This window comes from Nilaparvata lugens, chromosome 4, assembly GCF_014356525.2.
Source record: "Nilaparvata lugens isolate BPH chromosome 4, ASM1435652v1, whole genome shotgun sequence".
Classification (NCBI taxonomy): domain Eukaryota; kingdom Metazoa; phylum Arthropoda; class Insecta; order Hemiptera; family Delphacidae; genus Nilaparvata; species Nilaparvata lugens.
In genome coordinates this window covers 63,418,937-63,442,269 of record NC_052507.1, presented here as the reverse complement: position 1 = coordinate 63,442,269, position 23,333 = coordinate 63,418,937, and the positions used below count along the sequence as shown (strand labels likewise).

General features: G+C 34.5%; 1 protein-coding gene across 2 annotated transcripts in view; it reads right to left on the bottom strand.

The window, feature by feature from the left end:
• Window positions 1–23,333, bottom strand: part of LOC111063808 — a 121,816-nt gene that overhangs the window by 42,016 nt on the left and 56,467 nt on the right. The window contains exon 1 of one of the 2 annotated variants that reach the window (XM_039426152.1): window positions 5,871–6,928. The exons of the other annotated variant lie outside the window; for it this stretch is intronic. Within the exon in view, the coding sequence (XP_039282086.1) occupies window positions 5,871–5,936 (66 nt within the window). The 5' untranslated portion in view covers window positions 5,937–6,928. Of the gene's footprint in view, window positions 1–5,870; window positions 6,929–23,333 lie in introns of those variants that run through there. 2 annotated transcript variants of the gene reach the window in all.

Below are 23,333 nucleotides of genomic sequence, written 5' to 3'. Positions count from 1 at the left end.
TTAAGGATTAAAGTTCGTCTTTTACCATGTATATTTTTCTTATTCTCTTAATTATAATTGAAAAATGTCCTACCATATGTTAATATGGAACTATAATCTAGAGAGAGTACCTCTTCGAAACAGTTGTTAACTGGTAACTAAATTAATAATTTTGTCAGGTTGGCATTAAGTTGAGTTGACTTTGTTAGGTTGTCATCAAGTTGAATATTGAAATGCATTTATAGCGGAAAAATTGATTGGGCACTGCTACTTCAATCAGAGCTATTCCTGGGAATATTATATTACTAGCCGTCAGGCTAGCTTCGCTCGCCATATCCGTTTAGCCAGACGTTTAGTCTGGACCCCCGACTGGATCGTCCTAACATAATATGATAAGAATGCTCAAATGAAAAATGCAGGCAAGCGAAGCGAGCTTGCTGATCTCATTCCTGGACGATCCAGTCGGGGGTCCAGGGGGCGGAGCCCCCTGGCTAGACGGATATGGCGAGCGAAGCGAGCCTGACGGTTAGTCATCTATATAATAAGAGGGAATAGGGTTGTGTTTATTCGTTTGTTCGCATCAGAACATGTAAACTTGTGGATTGCATACCGGAAAAACGGGGATGATTGTAGATCTTCAAATTTTGCACATAGATTCTAAAAATATCAATCTCATGCACCACGAAGCCCAAATTTCCAAAGGCCATATCTCCTGAACGGTGTCGAATTTTGCAAATCTGATTCCAGATTCGCGTTCCTCGCATCAAAGAGCATAACGTCACGAAGTTTGAGCGATTTTTATTTTTCACAAAAAATAATGAAAAACCACGAACTAACGTGTGTTTTGAAACACTAGAACAGAAAGTATCTCAGATTTAGCTGAAATTTGCACCATAGATGAAGCTTTATTTGAGAAATGTCGGAGCCAATGTTGGCACTCCCAGCTATACAGAGTGTGTTTTGCAGCTTCAAACATGAAATTTGCAAATTTACAACCGGCCATATCTCCTGAGGCATAAGTGTAGGATGGAGGATTGACGTATGATGCTATCATCATATGAAAGTAATCATATGAGAGGGTTAGAATACAAGGGGTCCAAGTGACATTCTCCATTTTTTTGAGTGAGCTACAGTAATCGATAGCTGAAATTGGTAAAAATCTAGTATACAAGAGGTATAAGCGTAAGTCTAATCAGTGCTGACATCTGGTGTAAAATTTTTAAACTACATTTTCAAACAGCTGTTTATTTAATTAAACAAGGAGTCCAAGTGACTTGGATCCCTTGTTTACAGGACAACGGTTGCTCGTATCCATCAAATTTAATTCAACCTTGATTAAGCCATGTCACCAAGCAAAAGATACCTCAAGGAACAAATAGCAAATCAGATAATATTGCAATGAGGTCATTAATCACTGTTCAATTGCTGGTAGATTTGATAGTTTTATGTGTAGCTGAACAATAGAGTTTTGTTTGGTAAACAAGGGGTACAAGTGATACTTCTTATCACCATTTAGCTGATAATTGAGAAAGGAGAGCAATTTGAGACATAAAACTGCACGTTTGATTTGGTAAAAGTATACTGAATAGTTATAGGAATAGGTGAATATCATTTCTATATTCATTTCATGAATGAAGAATTAATTAATGTGAGTAAAATTTAGGCTCAATTTTCTCGAAACTAACAATATGTCACTTGGACCCCTTGTATTATAACCCCTTCATATGATTAATTCAAAAAGCAACATCGTTAATCAAATAGATAAGCAAGTTAGTTTTTACGAGAAAATCTCAGTGTATAGATCAAGAGAATTTAAAATGTGAATGTGTAAAACTAATAATAAAAGTTATTGATTTGTTTTGATTCTACATAAGCTACCTATACCATTGGCTATCTCCGCATTCTTTTTTGTCTCAATGCTTTAACTAACATGATTCTTTCAGTTCAGCGGAGACAGGGAAGAAATCAACCGCAAAACTGTCACACTCTCTCTCTCTCACTCACCCTCTCTCTCTCTCTCTATCTGTAATACCTCAGCAACAAAGTGTGTCTGAGGTCTAGAAAGTGCGAATGAAGTTAACCCAAACCGCACTAATTTATTTTTGTAGATGAGTGCGTCTGGAACTGTAGACCGATGCATTTCTTCAGTTCGGTTGCAATTTTGTTTCAATGCTAGCAAATTCAAGAATGTTTCAACAAATCAGCTGGCGAAATCAATGGTGAAGTGATAGATTGATTGAGTACTTTATTTATGTAGATTACATTATATACTGGCTTATACACTTATATACAATAGCTTACAATACATCAAAATTATAGATGAATTTACATAATATAGTCTAAGAAAAAAATTATTGAACTGTATATGATATGAATAAAGCAATTTGTAATAACTATAGATAATAATTATATTGTTATGCATCTAGAATTGGCAGAGTTCTGGACATATCAATGTCCATTCTTCGGAAAGAATATTAAAAATATCCTTCTTTTGAGAGGAGGAATACACCAACCTATGTAATTTTAAAATTAATTATATTTCTACATTGTTAAGAAAAATCTGACAGCGGTGTAATATTTTTAGCGATCTTATATTAACTGTTCATTCTTGTTAAAAATAATCATTGTATTTTATTCATAAAGAAAATATTTACCAATGATTCAATGATAAAATTTACATAATTGAGTTTGAATATTTTGTTGATTAATTATATTTCCACATTGTCGACAAAATATCTGGCAGTGTTGTGAAGGAAGAAAAGGATAGTGCAATCTGCTTTGTCGAATGATAGACAAGGATAGCAAAACCACTGTTGATCAAATAATGCCATTATAACGTGGATCTCACTATAGAATGAGATTCATATTCCATGAGGAACAATGTAGAGCTGTTTCAATATTGATGCAGGTGGTCATCAAAGGGAATTTGATGAATGTCATATCCTTTCTGACTTCAATAATTATCACCAGTGAAAGAGCAGAGCAGTGATTGAGTGAATCTAGCTTCTATAGTGCAGTCAATAAGTGTACATATTAATTAAACAATAGCAGTAAGAGTTCCCTAATGAGAAATTCACTGTTCAATTTTTCAAGTAGTAATATAGGATAGAAAAAATTAGCTCATTAGTCTTTAGACTGGATAGCTATAGTATTGACCAATAGAAAAAAAAATAATAATCACAATGCCGCCAATTTCACTACAAAGACTTGGTGACGGTTGAAATTTAACAGAGATTGATTTCACGAGAAGAACCAATCAGAGAAGCCGTTTTATCAAAAAGGCCTTCTCTGATTGGTTCTCGTGAAATTGATCACGATTGAAATTCAACCGGCTTTTGAGCAACCGGCACAAAGACTTGCAATTCCATTACAATTCACATGTCAAAATGTGATTAGAAGAGATTTGATCAGCCTTTGTGGAAAAGCTTTTATTCCATGGCGTTCCAATTTCCATAGCGTTCCATACTTTTCCAATTTCAAAATTGAAAGTGAAACAGAAAGGTAGCTAGTGAGCATAGTGAGAGGTTTCAAAGTGATTAAATTTTGTGGATCAATCTGGTCCGGAACCAAATTTCTAATAAAATTGATAAAGCCCAAACCCTCGATTGTTTATTCAAAGGAGCTCTGTACATATAGGAAGGTCCACGTTATGAAAGCAGTATTTGATTAAAATTGTTGTTGCCATCCTTGTTTTATCATTCGAGAAAGCAGATAGCGCTATCCTTTTCTACCTCTGCAACGTTGCCAATTTAGTTTTAACAAGAGTTGCAGGAATTGGAGGTACGGTAACAGAGTCAATATAATATGGATGAAATAATTACTACTACAATTCAGGGTCTTTCGTTCTATAGTCAATTCCACGTTAAAGAATCAGTAGGAAATCGACTATATTGATTTCTACGTTATAAGGGCAGTAGAGAAAGATAGGAGAGCAGGGTTGCCGATTCTCTGCCTTCTATAGCTGATACAAGTATATCTGGTGTGATACTAGTAGTGCTGTGAACAGTAGACCTCGCGCTCAGTGAGTTACATTGACCTGTTGTAATGTTTCTCAAAAATTAATAAATAATTTATCAATTGGAAATGTGTAGAAAAAATCCTAAATAAACATAGAGCTTTCTGTCCTATCGTACCGTGATGTGTCGTCCCGGAATGTGAGTGTGAGCGCTGTTATCAGGTCTGGCTGCAACTGTCTACAACGTTGATGGAAAGATATAATTTTCAAGATGTTCGATGTTTTTGAACGGGTAGTATTATAGTCAACTGTCTACTAACGTTAATGGAAAGATACATTTTCAAGATGTTCGATGTTTTTGAACGGGTAGTATTATGGTCCACTACACAGCTGATTTATGATGAATAATTCTATACTTAGTCTGATTTTTACGGTAATATTGGCGTATGAAGGAGGCTCCTTTTTCCTTTTATTATCCTTGAAATGCAAAATTTCCAAAAACCTTGTATATACGTCGACGCGCAATTTGAAAAGGAACATACCTGTCAAATTTCATGAAAATCTATTACCACGTTTCGCTGTAAATGCGCAACATAAAAACATTTAAACATTAAGAGAAATGCCAAACCGTCGACTTGAATCTTAGACCTCACTTCGCTCGGTCAATTAATCTGTATCGGCTTCAGTTAACAGTGCATCTTCCGCTATGGTACAAACTTCTCAACAAATCAGATTATTAGCTTAATTTTTCAGCTTAGGCTAGTTTTTCTCTATGCTTTTAAAACAATCCTTTGTGAAAGAGAGCTTAATCACGCTGATAGAAATCACAATCCCAATACTAATCACCCTCTCTCTCTCTCTAAACCGTGATAATCAAGGGTTGTTGCTGTCAAAGCTGGAAACTGAGATCTTCTATTTCAAGTAAAGCTATGCAGCTTTACATAAGAAATTTAATCATCTACATAAATGAACATATGAATCTTTTCAACCTGCGTGTTTCACCGTATAACCTCCGTCCCTCATCTATTACTTTTCAAATTACAGATACTATTTTATCAATTTGTAGAAAACAATTTTTATATCAGGTATCAAAGCTCATCAAAGTTATTCCTAACCATTTTATCACTAGTAAATTGAATAGAAAACTGCTAATTGAAAATCATACATGGATAATCTCGAACAATGTAATTTTGGCAATGTAATTTCCTCATAGCTTAGTATAAAGACTTCTCATGTTTTTTATGTAATTTTCAACTATTCTTTACTTTCCCCTATGCCTTCACTCTGCTCTTTCTCTTCCCTTCCTCACTCACTTTTCCTTTTCCCTATTTCTTAATAATATCCCATTATTATTTTCATGTACTTAAGCATTGAACACTCGGCCTCTGCGCTCAGGTTCCTCGAACCTTGCAGGGACTTCCCGTTTTTAATATAGCTATGTATAACCCCATTAATGGTATTTTTCTTTTTCATTTTATATTGTACTTTACTTTTTTCATTTATAACCATTTTTGTCATTGTAATTATGTTTTTGGGACAGATAAGGATTTGATCTGATTTGATTTGAAGTGGAAGCTAAAATTTGGGAGTTCAGTAAAAGTCTAGAGTGAGACAAAGTTTGTTGATAACTCACTCTTCTTCTACCGGTATATAGACTTAGGTTTGTTGTTATCAGAGTTGAAAACTAAGATATTCTATTTCAAGAGAAAGTTAAGAGTAGTTGAGAGTTCAAGTAGAATTTTAGAAGAGATTTCAACTGAAAGTGAAGAGTAGTTGAGAGTTCAAGAAGAATTTTAGAGATAGATTTTAACTGGAAGTTAAGAGTAGTTGAGAGTTTAAGTAGAATTTTAGAGAGAGATTTCAACTGGAAGTTAAGAGTAGTTGAGAGTTCAAAGAAAATTTTAGAGAGAGACAAAATCAGTTTACAACTACTCACTTTTTTCCTACGAACTCCACAGTAGCTGGTAGTTAAAAGATTATCTTCACACACGTTGGACCTCATTTTGAAGTTCACAGCAGTTTCATCTCGTCAAAAACAGTTTCTTTAACACTCTTGAGGTTGGAGGAGCGAGGTACAGTATTTACAAACACACACACACACAAAATTAAACTTGTAATCAACACAATTGCACTGTAATACAAGTTTCTAGAGGAAATAATATTCACAACCGACAACCGGTGTATTTCGAGTATAGTTGAAATTGGAAAAGAGTTTCGGAAAAACTAGTTGACGAGTCACTTTTTGGAGTAGTTGAAGATAGGGAAGGGCTTTGAAAAAACTAGTTGAGTCACTTTCTAGAGTGGTTGAAACTATGAGAGTTTCGAAGAAATAGTTGACGACAAGTCGTAGTTTAAACTAGAAAAGGGTTTTGAAAAAGTAGTTGACAAGTCACTTTTTGGGGAGTTGAAACTGGAAAAGAGTTTCTAGCTACAATCAAGAAGTTTTTCAGCGAAAATTCACAACCGACAACCGGTGTAGTTGAAATTCGAAAAAGATCCAGTCAACAAATCGCTTTTTGGAGTAGTTGAAGGGCTTCAAAAAAACTAGTTCAGTCACCTTCTAGAGTGATAAAAACTATAAGAGAGTTTCGAAAAACCTAGTTAACAAGTCACTTTTTAGGGTAGTTAAAACTAGAAAACAGTTTCGAAAAACCTAGTTAACAAGTCACTTTTTAGGGTCGTTAAAACTAGAAAACAGATTCGAAAAACCTAGTTAAGAAGTCACTTTTTAGGGTAGTTGAAACTAAAATAGAAAAGAGTTCCGATAAAAAATCGTCACTTTTTCGAGGGTGTGTCGTTGAAAAATGAAACGTTAACGAAGTGGAGATCACACGGCGAGCTACAGTTGATTTATGAGAAAAAATAAATATATAAATACTTCTAATAAATAAGGGGAGGAACTTTGGTTACACTTTAAAAGTCACGGAAAGTGATACGCTCGAAAATTGGGATGTTCACGGTGGCATGGCTAAAGCCCGACTGAGGGACTGAGCGATAGAAGCTACTGAGCTGTACACTCTAGCGCCAGATAGAGTGAGAGAGATTAAAGACAACGGGTGGGAGAGAGCCATGATGAGGTAATTCGTTGTGGGAAGGGGAGGGGAACCCAACAAGGAAAAGTGTTCCGTATTCGGCCCCCCTTTCCCCGGATAACATGGTGACGTCATTTCGTTGCAGCAGAGCACCATAATGCATAATCATCATCATCATCATCACGGCTGTGAAATACAGTGTCTAGATGATCTATCAGACACAATTATTATCTCATCCTAATGATCATTTCGTCATTATTCACATCGAAAATATCATCACCAGTGTCGTCATAATAATTCAAACAGCTTTGACCCAAATCCTCAAGCTCTATAATAGAATTTCTCTTCTGTTGATGTCATATTTATCATTAGCTATACACGGAGTGCGGTTAGAATTAGGGGATTAATATTACAACAGGAGAAAATTATACAACAGTTTGAAGATTTAAGTTGAAATGCCAGATATTCAATTGTTTGTTTTTGTTGTCACTTCTATTGTTATTAGAAGTAACAATAAAAAGCAGTCGTTAGGTCATGTCAGAGGCCCTGAAATTGATCAGTTGCGACCTGAAAACTCTGACACCAGACCTGAGCCAGCCAGGTCACTCGATATTATTATTATTATTGTTATTAGGACTGTTTTGTTGCAATAATTTTGTTTTATCGTCATATTGTTATGGATAGTTATATTGATGTGTTATCTATCGATGTGTTATGCAATTATTTTAATAGCATGTAAAAATTAAAAATTTGTTAGAGACAGTTAAAATGAAACATTAGTATTATTATCTATTGATGTGTTGTCTATCGATGTGTTATGCAATTATTTCAATAGCATGTAAAAATTTAAAATTTGTTAGAGACCGTTAAAATGAAATAATAGTATTATTATCTATTGATGTGTTATCTATTGATATGGTATGCAATTATTTAAATAGCATGAATGTAAAAAGTTGAAATAATGTTAATGTAAGAGCAACTCTTTGTATGAGCTAAAGCTTTAAACAAATAAACTTATTTATTTATTTATTTATCATTAGAGAGTATCTCATTAGCTCTAGTGAGGTCCACGTTATAAAGGCAGTGTTGGATTAGCAATGGTATTGCTATCCTTCTATATCATTCAACAAAGCGGATAGCGTTATCTCTTTCTTGCTTTGCTCTGTTGCCACACTCTTTCAACAATGTGGAATTAATAATTAATTAACATAATATTATGAAAGTATTGAAGAATATAATTTCTTTGTTATAGTTCAGACACTGTGTTACTAGTAAATATTTTAAAAACACTTACTTTTCTTGGAGTATTGAGGAATGCATTTCACTCCTGAAGAGGAGCTTCATCAGCCTCTATCAAATTATCTAATAATAATTTCTTGCTCAATAAAATATGATTGATTATTGTAAACGAGAATGAACAGTTAATATTACATCAATAAACCTTTAGTATCAGCTACCGTCTATAGAAGACATTGACAAGGCAGAGGTTCGGCAACGTTGTTCATCTATCTTTCTTCACTGCCATTTTAATGTGGACCTAACTGTAGTTTCGATTGTAACTCGTACCTTGGTTAGTAGCAATTGTGCGGCACTTCTATTTATAGCCTTATGATGACGTGAAGAAATTAATGACAGAGTTAAGGAAGAGAAGGTGAAAATTTATGATTGAATCACGTCGTAATTCTCCACAAACTAATGTGAGTGAACCTTCATATCAATTTTGACTTATTCATAATAACAGCAATAACTAGTAGTTCTGCGAACAGTAGACCTCGCTCATGAGTACAACTTTCAATCTAATGAGAAGGGCCAATTCAGTAAGTACAGTATATTGTGAAGATTTAGCCATGTCATCTATTATTTTCTCCATTGAAAGTGCTAGAGACACTATTTCCAGGGACACTGGACTTATCAAAGAGGTACCTTTATATCGTCCCCATATTTGCAATATTAACATATATTACAACTTTTCTAATAATTAATTATAAGAAATCGGCCAACTGACGGAAAAATGGAATATGCAGTTCGCAATTTAGACGATGGTGAGACGAAAATGATTCTAAATAAGATGGGTTTGCTGGTGACAATGACAGGAGGCTGCTAATGATTTTTTTCCTGAAAAGTGGATTCAATCAGGACCTCCTAAATACTAAATATTTAGGAGGTTCTGATTCAATGTTATAGCTTGTTATACCTTTGCAGAATGTTAATGCTCACAAATCAGTTTCCGATCTCATGCCAAAAAAAAAAAATTGACACTATAGAGCGACACAAAAATGCACAAAAATGCCTAAAATGCAATAATTTATTGTACCTGATAACTGAAAATTCAGTTAAAAAATAACTAAAATAACAGCTGATAGTTATGAATAAAAGAAGTTAGAGATTGAAGAAATGTTTATGATGTTTGATGTTTCCAATACTGAGACTGATCTATTCAGGGCCAGACCACATGAGGCGTTCTCTCAAGCGGTTTCAGATGAAGTAGATCCTATTTGGAATCATGAAACTTCACGTCAAATTCACAAAAATAGGGTATAGGATATTTTATGACAGTAGGTCTTTTTCAAATTCATTTCTACCACTTGTGTCTCAGTTTCTTTAGTTAGTGTTAATAGAAGTTATTCATACTAAGTTGAGATACATATTATAAAAAATTTTGTAACTGTTGAATTTAGGAGATAATACATTTGGATTGGATTCAATTTAAAGTTGACCTAGTTATAGTTTAAATAGTTGACCTAGTTATAGTTTAAATAGAGTTGTCTTAGTTATAGTTTAAATAGTTGACCTATTTATAGTTTTAATATTATTTGACCTAGTTAGAAGCAAACAAGCACAACCGTATGTCGATTAATTTAAATTGTTTCAACAAAAGTGAATCAACCTCACTTGACTACGCAAAACAATATTATTTTTAGGCCAAGGCTCAATTAATAATAAATAGTAATTAACTCAACAGGGAAAAAATTTGTCCTTCATTAAATGCATGTTCATTTTACTTTGCTTTTGCAAAATCATTTCATTCTCAAAAAATCATTTTCATTTAAATTGAATGAAGAAGACTAAGAAATTGTCAAAAACCACAGATTTATTGATACTTGGAAAGACCGGTTTCGGTTATTACACCATTGTCAATCTCTGATAAACATTTATTTGATAAACATTTAATCAGTTTTCATTTTTGTTTTGGACTAAAAATTTTCAAAATTGTACAAGTGAAATTCTAACCTTATTTCGGACTTTTTCACCTATAAATTTGGAAGAAAAATGGCACAAGGACTATCTTATTATTTTATCTTTCAATGTTATTACATTAGTGTCATTTGCATTGTAAATAAATTGTAAATTGTAAATTGATTTCGTTTATTTCTTTGCTTTTAGAAATTCTATTGTGAGGATCAAGTTATAAAGTCACCACCAGATTAACATTAGTTTGCTATCCTTGTCTGTCACTATAGTGAGGTCCACGTTACAGTGGAGAAAGCTTTGCTGATTCTCTGCCTTCCCACTACCTTCGTTGATTGAGAAAGATGTAGCACGATATTTGACGATAATGTAATTTATTGTAAATCTGTAATTCACGGTTCTTAACGGATAAGGAAAAAGTCTACTTTCCGGTTGGTTTATCGGAATCGTTTCTACATCAGATTTGAGATATAAACATGATGATATTTTGATTCATAGTCATAGCCATGGGCTATTCATGAACTATTGTACCTAATAGTTCTGTGAACATTAGACCTCACGCAGTATTCTCATCTACAAGTACCAGATGTCAACTGTTTTAAATGTTAACAAACTCAGTTCACGTTTGAATTTGTATATCATAATTATGATATAATTCATCCAGTTCCGTGAAGATCTTTCTATCTTATGAAAATATTTTTTTTAGAATCAAAAATATTATAATTTCTCCAGCATTATTTAGTTCATTTGTTTATTTCTATTCACCTATTAAATTAGTTTTTTCGAATGTGAGAATATTGATACTGATGGGCACGCATAATAATACCATGACTGCAAAACGAAATATTGAAACCAAAGACCTTAAAGCTGCGATTAGACCAAATTTATTTAAAAAAATGTTAATAACTCAATCCTTTTGGATTATATTAGATTGAACATAACTTATCATACACATGATGAACATGTGTGTGTTTGTCAACTTGCGTTCAATCTAATAGAATCTATAAGGATTGAGTTATTAACATTTTGTTAATAACTTTGGTGTAAACCCAGCTTAAAGATGCATACCTCTTTAATGTCTTTGATTGAAACTTTAGACCTTATGGAAATATAGTAATAGACTGGCTTCTCCACACATCTGTGTAATCACTTGTCAGCTGATTTATGATGAATAATTCTATAGTCTGATTTTTACGGTAATATTGGCGTATGTAGGAGGCTCCTTTTTCCTTTTTATATTATCTTTTAAATGCAAAATTTCCAAAAACCTTGTATATACGTCGACGTGCAATTCAAAAAGCAACATACCTGTCAAATTTCATAAAAATCTATTACCGCGTTCCGTCGTAAATGCGCAACATAAAAATATATAAACATTTAAACATTAAGAGAAATGCCAAACCGTCGACTTGAATCTTAGACCTCACTTCGCTCGGTCAATAAATTAACAAAATATATCATCTCCATTATAAAAATATTATATTATAATCATTGGAGAACAAATTGTAATTCACGGTTCTTGGAGGATAAGGAAAAAGTCTACTTTACCATTGGCTCATCGGAATCGTTTCTACATCAGATTTGAGATATAAGAATGTGATGATATTTTTGTTCACAGTCATAGAGCCATAGGCAAGAGCTTATACAGAAACTTTAGTCTATAATACAAGATATCAGCTATCAATGATTAATAACGCACAACGCGTCTGGTAAACATCTTATTTGGGCTCGGATTCCTGAATTCTAAGAAACCTGTTTGCGTCATAGCAGGAAAATTGTCTACAGGAAAAGGTGGAGCTTGCATATATACAAACATATATATGAATACATACATAGCTTGCATATATCAATGACGAAGGCTCTGGAAAGAGGTCAATAGCAGTCAGCATATATACATACATATTTACAGCATATCTACATAGCAATAAACATGTTAACTGTAAAATTGAAAACGAATTCAGAGAGGAACATCATTCTAGAGAAAGAATATTGCTCTCTTTCTCTGGCACTTAAATATTTTCCTTTCTATTTTTCCTTATTCTAACCAAACATGGTTATGAGAACCTATAAAAAACAAAAAATGAAGAGAAACTTAGTGCCGGTCTCAGAGACTTGTGATACGGTTAAAATGTTGAACAAATGAAGAGAAACAATACCAAATGGATAATTGTGGAAATATGTGAATATTTCCTATTTTATAATTATTAATTATTATCAAACGAAAATCGCAATTAAATGCTGTAATTCACCCCGAAGACTTCCGCTACTGCAAATATTGACAACAGGGTAAACAGCTAGATGGAAATTCGATGAGCGCTACTATTCAACAATTATTTGTAAGCCCGGGAAATTTCGTATTTTAGTGATAATAATGTGAAACTTTTCTTCAATGTTTGGTTTTGAAGCATCTAAATTTACAAATGTACTTTGTGAAAAGAATTGAGAACTGAAAATTTGTGAAGTGAACAACTACAACACTTGACCTATTTCGGACTATGTGTAGCCTTATCTAAATTTGGGAGAGGAATAACACAAGGTTACCTTATTTACCTTCTCTCCCTATCATTTCGATGATGTACTTGTTGTATGAATCAATAGAGAACAAAGAATTTGATCATGTATATTTTATTAGGGCTACTTGAATGTTGAATCATTAGGACAGGAGCGTTGCCGATTCTCTGCAATGCTACTGCCTTCTAATAGCTGATACCGGTATATCTGATGTAATATACGAGCAGTCTGATTGTCCAATGACTTGCATGTGACGTTCTCAAGCTGCTTGCTTCCTATTGGTTGAAAGTGAAAGTGAAATGGCGGCTAATCAACTGATTGACCAATCAGACAGCTCCTCAGTTTTGGAGGCGTGTACTATTAAATGAGCCACTCGTAAATGAATTAGAAGTGTATTCAACGATGGGAATGCAATAGAAAGGCTATTTAATTATTCCAAAATCGAAAAAATTTGAATGAACAAAAAAAATTGAATTCGATTCACAGGTTCTGATTGGGGGAGGGGGGTGAGGATGAGATTTTGAAGATTTCCTTATCAGCAATTTATCTTAAAAGCTTTTTATCATTAGACGTGTAAAAGTTAGATTTATGAAGATTGTGAAATTTCATTTCTATATGAAAAAATGAATATAGGACCTATGCCGGCCAGATAGCCGAGTTGACTAAGGCGTCGCACCCTTCAGTCTGCTAGTGCTACCTGGTCGTGGGTTCGAATCCCGCCATAGGCATGGACGTTTGATCATCGCACTTACCATCACGCACGCACAAGCAAAAAGCTCTTGTGTGCATCATCCGCAATTAAAAAATAAATAAATAGTAAAAACAGACTCAAGTACATTAATTCTTATACAATAATATAAATATATTGTTCATCTCTCCATGTTGTGGAAAACTATATTCCTATTTTTAACGTGAATGGACAGTGATTTTTGCAAACTAAAGATCTACAACATTTTGTTCGAAAATTCAAGTAAGAAGGTAATTGAATCAAATCAAGGTAGATTGATTATGTGCCGGTTTCCAAGCTCGGGATTTAGCTGAGTTCTAGACTTTAAACAGCTGGAGTCAGAAAATTGGCTTTCCGAAACTGGGCGTAGTCGCAGTTTTTATCCATATAAAAACTCATTTATATAATTTGAAATGTTTTTCCCTGAAGAAATGAAGCATTCCTAAATAATTCAAAATAGCTGAAACTTCAGACTATTTTCTCTTTATTTTATTTTGTGTTCAATTTTCTATTTTTTCGAAATTTAAACGTGTACTGCGACTACGTCCCGTTTCGGAAAGCCAATTTTCTGACTCCAGCTGTTAAAAGTCTAGAACTTAGCTGAATCCCGAGCTCGAAAACCGGCCCCCAGTTTGAAAAGTCAAGTAAGAAGGTAATTGAATCGAATCAAGGTAGATTGATTATAAGTCTTCAATTATGGATATTTCTGGAAATGAAACATGCTTGAAAAATTCAGACGAGCTACTAGGCGAGATCGGAAAATATCGCTTTAGATAATATTCATGGAATATAGTTGAAACCAGTTGACACTAAACTGATAACATATTATAATTCCATTAGCAACACTAGACAAACATTACAAACGGGATAATTATAATCATGAATGAATGCATATTAATCTACTTTTACTACGAGAAGCTCTCAGAGTAACTGACCTAGCACAAAACTACGTCAATAGTATCCTTATCAGTTACTATTACTTTCATTCAACTTGGAATAAGTTGTTATTTATGAATGGACCTTGAAACTTGATAAGATGTGTTGCATATTTTATAGTAAATAAGATCATCAGCTAATAAATACTGAACTCTTTACTGTCTATACTTATCTCTTATCTGAAATACAGCCTTTACTTGACTAATTTGAGATAAAAAAAGCTTGGCTTACATCAGATACTATAGGAATTACGAACGGAAGAAATATTATTTCGTTCGAAAGAAATAATTCGTAGGAAGAATAGCGCAATAGATTGTATAAACAATATATTATATGGTCATTCAAAGTTTATCAGACGATATTCTATATAAAACCAATGCTTTTTATAGACATACTTCCACTTATAATTATTATCAAGTGTTTTAGAAGGTCGAGTACACTTTTTATGAATGAATATTATAGTAGCCATTACAGCACTTAATACATTCAGCTTTACCTAGGTCAAAAGAAACTAAACAAAACTGACCTATCCAGTTATAACTGCATCTATGGAAGTGCAGTTTTACTGACTACTCCTATTCTGGTAATAAAGTGCCGGTTGCACAAAAGCCGGTTAAATTTTAACCGTGATCAATTCCAGGAGAACCAATCAGGGAAGTTTCCATTTTATTTAATTAATCATTCACAATTATACAACTTACAGAAAAGTACCACAGGCTTATAAGCCCAAAACGGTTCCAATTATAATTTATACAACAGTCCAAATGTAGGTTATGTGTCACCTAAATTCAATCTCTATGTGCCAGTTGCACAAAAGCCGGTTGAATTTCAATCTTGATTAATTCCACGAGAAGTCTTTTCAAAAACGCCTTCTCTGATTGGTTCTCGTGGAATTAATCACGGTTAAAATTCAACCGGCTTTTGTGCAACCAGGCCAAAGTGACGTACAGAATTTATAGTGAGGTCCACGTTACAATGACTTACAGAGAAGTTGTATCAGACTCGATTTGATACACAACTAGTATATCTTGAAGCAACGCGTTGCAATGTAGAATACATTGTGTGGCTTTGAAGGCACGCCAGATATATAAATAGCCGAGTGAGGTCCACGTTATAATGACAGTATTTGATTAACATTGGTGTTGCTATCCTTGTCGATCATTCGACAAAGTAGATAGCGCTATCCTGCTCTAATCAAATCTAATTATTCATTATTCCGACAAAATAACACTATACAATAATTGAAATGGTTTAATATCAACTAGTGCCCCCTGAGTTGGAGAACTCGCTCAAGAATGGTTGAATTGTAATCTTTGAAACCCGCAACTTTTAATATATACAGAGTTGGTGAAAATTTATGGAAACAGCAAAATATTTCTTCTACAAGAATAATTTGATAGTAGGTTTCAATGGAAATCCTACTGAAATGAAAAATTACTCTGTCGCTTCAACATCTTTGTTCCTCACTAAACTCATATTTTAAATGAAATGGTGGTCATTTGATAGACTACATGAGTTCGATACAGAGTTCCAAGAGAAAATGAATGGTGAAAACCGTACATTGATATCTCACCTAGTATCAGTTTTTTGATGAAAAAGTTTCAGAATCTGGGAGGGGTATAGTACAAGGTTACCTTATTTTTCCTCTCCCTATCATTTTGATGATGCACTTATTGCATGAATCAATAAAGAATAGAGAATAAGAATTATGTTATAGAAAAGAAAAATAAAAATCTCAGTACCCTTTTTGAAAATATTTAATCACAACATGGTTCGGACATTGATGCCATAGTGATATCTTATCACTTGAACTTTGAAATATTTTCAAAAAGGATACTGAGATTTTTCTTTTCCTTTCTATTTCTATAGAAGTAGCCCTATACAGAAAAGAGATAAAGAATTATGTTGTATATTGACCAGCTGAAATCATGGGTCAGTGCATGAAGGTCTGTCTGTGTGATAGCTTCAAATAGACTCAGCTGATATTATGAATGATTAATGGGAAAAATGTTGTAATTGCATGCAATGCATTCTTTAGCTGCCAAAATGATGAATCAACAATTTTCTTCTATGCTATTTGTTATATCCTGAAAAATCACGAAGGAGTGAGTTAATTTCGTTGTCCAACGAACTTGACCAGTGGAAAGGTTCGAATAATACGTGTTCAAAAGAAACTGATTGATCAATTATTTCTAAAGTAGTAATTTTGTAGAACATACAAACTGATGTACAACTACTTTGGCCTTCAGTAAGTCGAAAGTGAGAACTCACTAACGCTCGTTCAATTACTCAGTGAAACAAGGATAAAATTTCTACCTCCGCAACGTTGCCAGATCTTTTTTTCAAACAATGTGAAAATATAATCAATAAACAAAAAAATCTGGTGTGGCGCACTCACACAACTTTCCTTGCCGTTATGAAAATTGATCAACTGACGCTAGTGTACTCGCGCATCTAAATTAGTCTACTATTCGAAGATCTAAGCCAGCTGGTGACAGGGCAATAACGCTGCAGACACATGAAGTCTGCTATCTGTTCATAGTGAAAGATTTAATGGAATCAACACTTGCCAACAGTTTGCAAATTGAATAATCTTATTTTCTCGAACTTGGAGCTTATTTCCAATTTTAGGTGAAAATGTTACTGGACATTAATTGTAGAGATTTTCATGCCCAATCTTTTCCACTTGGAATTTTTTGTTTAAATTGTATCTGAAGCCTGATAATTGGGAATCTAAAATCAAACTTTGCATAGATGGGGCGGAGCTCCTGAATTTGTTACAGATATGGGACTAGTGGCAGTTGATAGAGCTTATCAATGACTTTTTTAGGTATGAATTTGATCAAAATCGCTGGAGCCGTTTTCGAGAAAAACGTGAAAACCCCTGTTTTTGACTACATTTTCGCCATTTCAGCCGTCATCTTGAATTGCATTTGATCGAAATTTTTCGTGTCGGATCCTTATAGGGGAAGGACCTTAAGTTCCTAATTTCAAGTGATTCCGTTAATTGGGAGATGAGATATCGTGTACACAGACGCACATACACTCATACACACACACACACACACACACACACACACACACACACCACACACACACACACACACACACACACCACACACACACACACACACACAACACACACACACACACACACCACACACACACACACACACACACACACACACACACACACACACACACACACACACACACACACACACACCACACACACACACACACACACACACACACACACACACACACACACACACACACACACACACACCACACACACACACACACACACACACCACACACACACACACACACACACACACACACACACACACACACACACACACACACACACACACACACACCACACACACACCACACACACACACACACACACACACACACACACACACACACACACACACACACACACACACCACACACACACACACACACACACCACACACACACCACACACACCACACACACACACACACCACACACACACACACACACACACACACACACACACACACACACACCACACACACACACACACACACACACACATACAGACCAATACCCAAAAACCACTTTTTTGGTCTCAGGGGACCTTGAAACGTATAGAAATATAGAAATTGGAGTACCTTAATTTTTTTCGGAAAGTAATACTTTCCTTACCTATGGTAATAGGGCAAAGAAAGTAATATAAACATAATGTGTGTTTTTGATACCCGGAGCGGGCATGTTTTGTTACATGCTTGTTAGCTGATATCAAATGTTAACTCACATGTTTTGTTATGTCGTTGTACTGGGGTTGAAAGCAGCGTCTACAGCAGAAGTTGGCCAATTATTTTCTACGCGATATTCTTCACATTTTCTGAGAGCGGGAAACGTTGAACTGAGTTTTGACATAACAATTCGTTGGCATGAAAGTGGCGCAGATAATGAGACCAACGTTGACAATACAGCGAGTCACCTCATAACAAGCAATTACGACAAACTTCAGCTTCATGTTTATCTCATTATGGCCACCTAGAGTGAGGTCCAGGTTATAATGGCAGTGGAGATAGATAGGAGAAAAACGATGCCGAACCTCTGTCTTGTCAATTCCTTCTATAGACGGTAACTGATACAGGATTATTGATGTGATATTAACTGTTCAATATCTGGGACCGAGCTTCGCTCTGGAGTGAAAGCATAAAAAATCTATTATGAAAGAAGAAATATTATTATAACATTCATAGCTCATACAGAAATGTTGTATCTAATCACAGTAAATTGAGATTAATTCCCAGAGGAATGCAAAAATTTCCCTTACAAAGGCCTGATTGCATAAAAGCCGGTTAAATTTTAATCCTGATTAATTTCACGTGAACCAAATCAGACCATTTCAAAAAGATGGATCTACTGGAATTAATCAGGATTGGAAATAACCCGGCTTTTTTTTGCAACCGGCACCAAGTACCTGATTGAATGATTACAAAAGTTCAACAGCTGAGTCATAATTTTGACACAGTCCCACACACGTGAACTCGCTCACTCACTTCCATCATCAACAAACGACGAAATAATTATTATCAGCTATTTTCCCAAGGATGAATAATAATTATCCTCTTGATGTCCTTCAGTGAGTTTTCCCAGGGATGAGACCTAGTGCAATCGAATGTTTCTATTATAAACCTACTATATTCTGAATTTCGTGAGAATCGTTAGAGCCGTTTTCGAGATCCGGTGAAATACGAACATAAACATCTAAACAGAAATTGCTCATTTTATAGTATAGGATTCTAGTTTAAAACAATCAATTATATTTTATTAAGCGAAAAATTAAATTTTTCAATAGTTTCATCAGGACTTTTCATAATTGATATTAATTAATTATTAATTTTAAATTGTTAAAAGACGATCTGGCAACAGAGCAGAGCGAGAAAGAGATAGCGCTATCAGCTTTGTTCAACGGTAGACAAGGATTGCAATACCATTGCTCATCAAACACTGCCATTATAATGTGGACATTTTTATAATGAACTCAACTGTACCTATAGTACTGTACTCACTAAATAAAATAATATTTTACTGTGCTGAAATTTGATATTTTTAAATTCATTATTAATTCTACATTGTTGAAAAGCAATCTGGCAACAGAGCAAAGCGAGAAAGAGATAGCGCTATTCGCTTTGTTGAATGATGGACAAGGATAGCAATACCATTTCCAATCAAACACTGCCATTATAACGTGGACCTGACTATAGCTATATTGCCTCCATCCAAGCCAGCTTCAATCCACCCGTTTCTTGGTAAGGGATGAACGCAAATGACTGGGAACTGAGAAATCATCAATATAACGGAACTGATATCTACTGGGATATCTAATGGTTCACCCTTTAACCTGCATCCATTGATTTCTCCCTCTTCATTAACGGTTATCATCGCCATTCAAGTCTATTACTACCCCTCTCTCTCTCTCTCTCTCTGCCTCACACATACATTCATCCTCTATCTCTTTTCACTCTGTTCATTAACGTTTATCATCTCCATTCAAATCTCTCTCCTCCTCTTTCTGTCTCACACACACACAATCATTCTCTATCTCTCTTCACTATTTCCGTTAAAATCAGACTATAGAATTTTATTCATCACTAGCCGTCAGGCTCGCTTCGATCGCCATATCCGTCTAGCCAGTATTGGCTAGTATCCGTCTGGACCCCCGACTGGATCGTCCAAAACTGAGATCAGCGGGCTCGCTTCGCTCGCCAGCATGAAGACCTCAGCGGAACCTCTGTACCGAATTTGAACGTATTATGTCAATTTGATCTCGGAAAACACCTGTTACTATATCGGCGTATCTTTGGCGAACAAAATTCTTCCACCTCAGCTAAAACTGTTTACTGAATCTTTTAAAATATATTTCCATCAATTATTGAAAAAGGTGAGGAAACGCAGAAAAGCTGAGAAAACTCTAATTTTAGGCGTATCATTGGCGTTATTACTTAAAATGCCAACCTGTCAAAATTTTTAATTTAGTTACCAGAACAACTGTTTCGAAGAGGTACTCTCTCTAGATTATAGTTCTATATTAACATATGGTATGGACATTTCAATTATAAATTTTAAGATATTGGAATAAGAAGAATATACATGCTAAAAGACGAGCTTTAAACCCTTAAAAACCATCCTTAGAGTTGAAATATCGCCAAAAGATTTCTTATTGCGTCTCTAAAGGGCCAACTGAACATACCTACCAAATTTGAACGTTTTTGGTCTGGTAGATTTTTAGTTCTGCGAGTGAGTGAGTGAGTGAGTGAATCAGTCAGTCAGTCAGTCAGTCAGTCAGTGAGTGAGTGCCATTTCGCTTTTATATATATAGATAAATCAGCTGTCGAGTGGATTATTAATTGCATGCAATGACGCATGCAATTGATAGCTCAAAGTACCGGTAACATAGTACATTTTCTCCCGACCATTTACTGCTTTCAACTCGGTCAGATTTTGAAGATAGTAGTATGTTGTTTACTATGTTTGGATGATTAGCATTGCCGATACACCAACCTCAAACAACCATTTAATCGTTTTCACACTGATATCTCACCGACACGACAGGATAGAATTCACTTTAGATAGACAGTATGGATAGACGACGCTATGGTTTATAACTAAGCGGGGAGAGACCTTCTTGTAAGGGACACCAAAACAAAAAGCTATACTTATTGGGCCATATGAATATAGTTGAGCATATGCTTATACTTCTAAAATATGGAGCATTTGCTTCATTTTCTATGAATAAACGTGAGCAAAACCTTTTGCTCATGCTCATCAAAAAAATAGATTGAGAATTTGCTCAAAAGTAAAAGCTTTTGCTCAAAATTGTATGAATAAACTAGAGCTTTTGCCTAAAATTGTATGAATAAACTAGAGCATTTGCTCAACTTTTGAAGCAAATGCTTAAAAAAAATGTGAGTCTAGTCTAGAGCAGCTTATCACCTTTTGCTTATAGTAAAATGGCTCAACTAATTCGTATGTAGAAGAGGAAACTATACCAGATACGATCACAACCAATAGTTGAGAACTATAAAACTCTTTTTAGATTCAACCATGATATTTCACCATTATCCCTACAAAAGAATAAATACAAAAGATAGCTACCTGCTATAAAGATAGCCATCACAAAATAGGAAATAGGCATTTAAGAACATGAGAGTGTAGACGATTATAAAAAGGCTATTTATATTATTAGAATATGCTGAAGATTATTATAGAGATGATATTTTTTCACGCTATTATTTCAAAATCCTAAACTCATCTAACCTAAAACTCTATTCATAAATAGAAAACAGAGCAGACGTCGCAAACACAAGCGGTGCACCCTACTTGCATAATATTATTTAGCACTTCCGTGAGCTATAAAAACAAACTAAGGCTACAAAAGCGAATCAGCTGATGAAAAATCTCTAAAATACGTGAGCATTTGCTCCAGAGTTCAGGAGCATAGAGTATCAGGTAAAGCTTATTCCTATAAAAATGAGCAAATGCTTTTGCTTCTACCTTTTGATCATGAGCAAAACCTTATGCTCAATGCTTCTGCTCATGAGCATTTGCTCTGGTTTTATCCATATGGGACATTAACCCTACTTATTCACTCCATAGCCTGGTTTTCATTAGAAGAGTTAGTAGTAGAGTTTCCAGGCAAAGTACTAACTATCTTGTGAACTCTTCCAATGAAAACGTTCATGGTAGATTAGGCCTACTAGTTTTTAGTGTATTTGAGTTGTATAGCACCGTGGGATAGTACTCTACAACTTGCCTTCCCCCACCACCGCTTCTCACTCTACTCTACCACTACTATTCTAATGAAATTGTCTCGAGCTAGTAGAGTTCCGTATTGACATTTTAAGGTTAGTCCTGTTCACTAGACAACACACTTTACCTGCTATTCTTAAGTGTACTGAAAACAGTCACAATACTTGACATAGTTGCTTATGGAGACATGTCTAATTGCAATGACTAATCAGTGTGAGTTGAGCCACAAGCAGACATGTGAATTTTTGTGACTAAACGTGTCTTGTCTAGTCTTGACTAACTAGTGTGAGCCTAGCCTTACTCGACCAAGTAAGTAGAGCAGAGTTAGCTCGGTAGATTTAGTATGCCAGTTACTCGACCACTAGCTCTACTAGTGAAAACCAGGATTATATGTGAAAGTGGATTTCCATATGGAAATGGGAGTGGAACCCGATGATTCAATGAAAATTACTGGAGTTCCGGAATGTAATTGTGGAAAAATTAATCTATCACTTTATTTCAAATTCAACAAAATAAACAAATTGAATGAAAAAGACTAAGAAATTGTCAAAAAACCACTGATTTATTGTAATTAGAAAGACCGGTTTTGGTTATTACACCATTGTCAATCTCTGATAAACTGATAGAGTTTATCAGAGATTGACAATGGTGTAATAACCGAAACCGGTCTTTCTAATTATCAGTAAATCAGTGGTTTTGTGACAATTTCCTAGTCTTTTTCATTCAATATGAATAATTACCACAATATCAACTTCTCAACTTCACAAAAAGTGAAAATAAACAAAAATTATCAAAGTACAAATACAATACAATTGTATTGTATTGTACAAGTGTATAATACAATGTAGCCTCCATGTTCACAAAGATTTCTTTATTTACACTATTTCTTTATTTCTAGTGTCAATTTGATTTGTCTTTTTTCTCATTTAATTTTGTTTCTCATTTAATTTTGTTTCTCATTCAGTTTTGTTTTTCATTCGTTTTCAAGCTATCTATGTATTTACTCGTTTATTCTTTTTAGTTGATCTACTTTTTCAAGTTTATGTTTTTTTATTTATATAATACCCACCAGCGGGCAAGATGTTTTTTCTTTTGCTGGTGGCGCCTAAAAAAATCTACTTTTATCTTAGGTTTTCATGATTAGTCAATTTCTATTCTATGTTATTTCTCAGTTTAAGATAATATT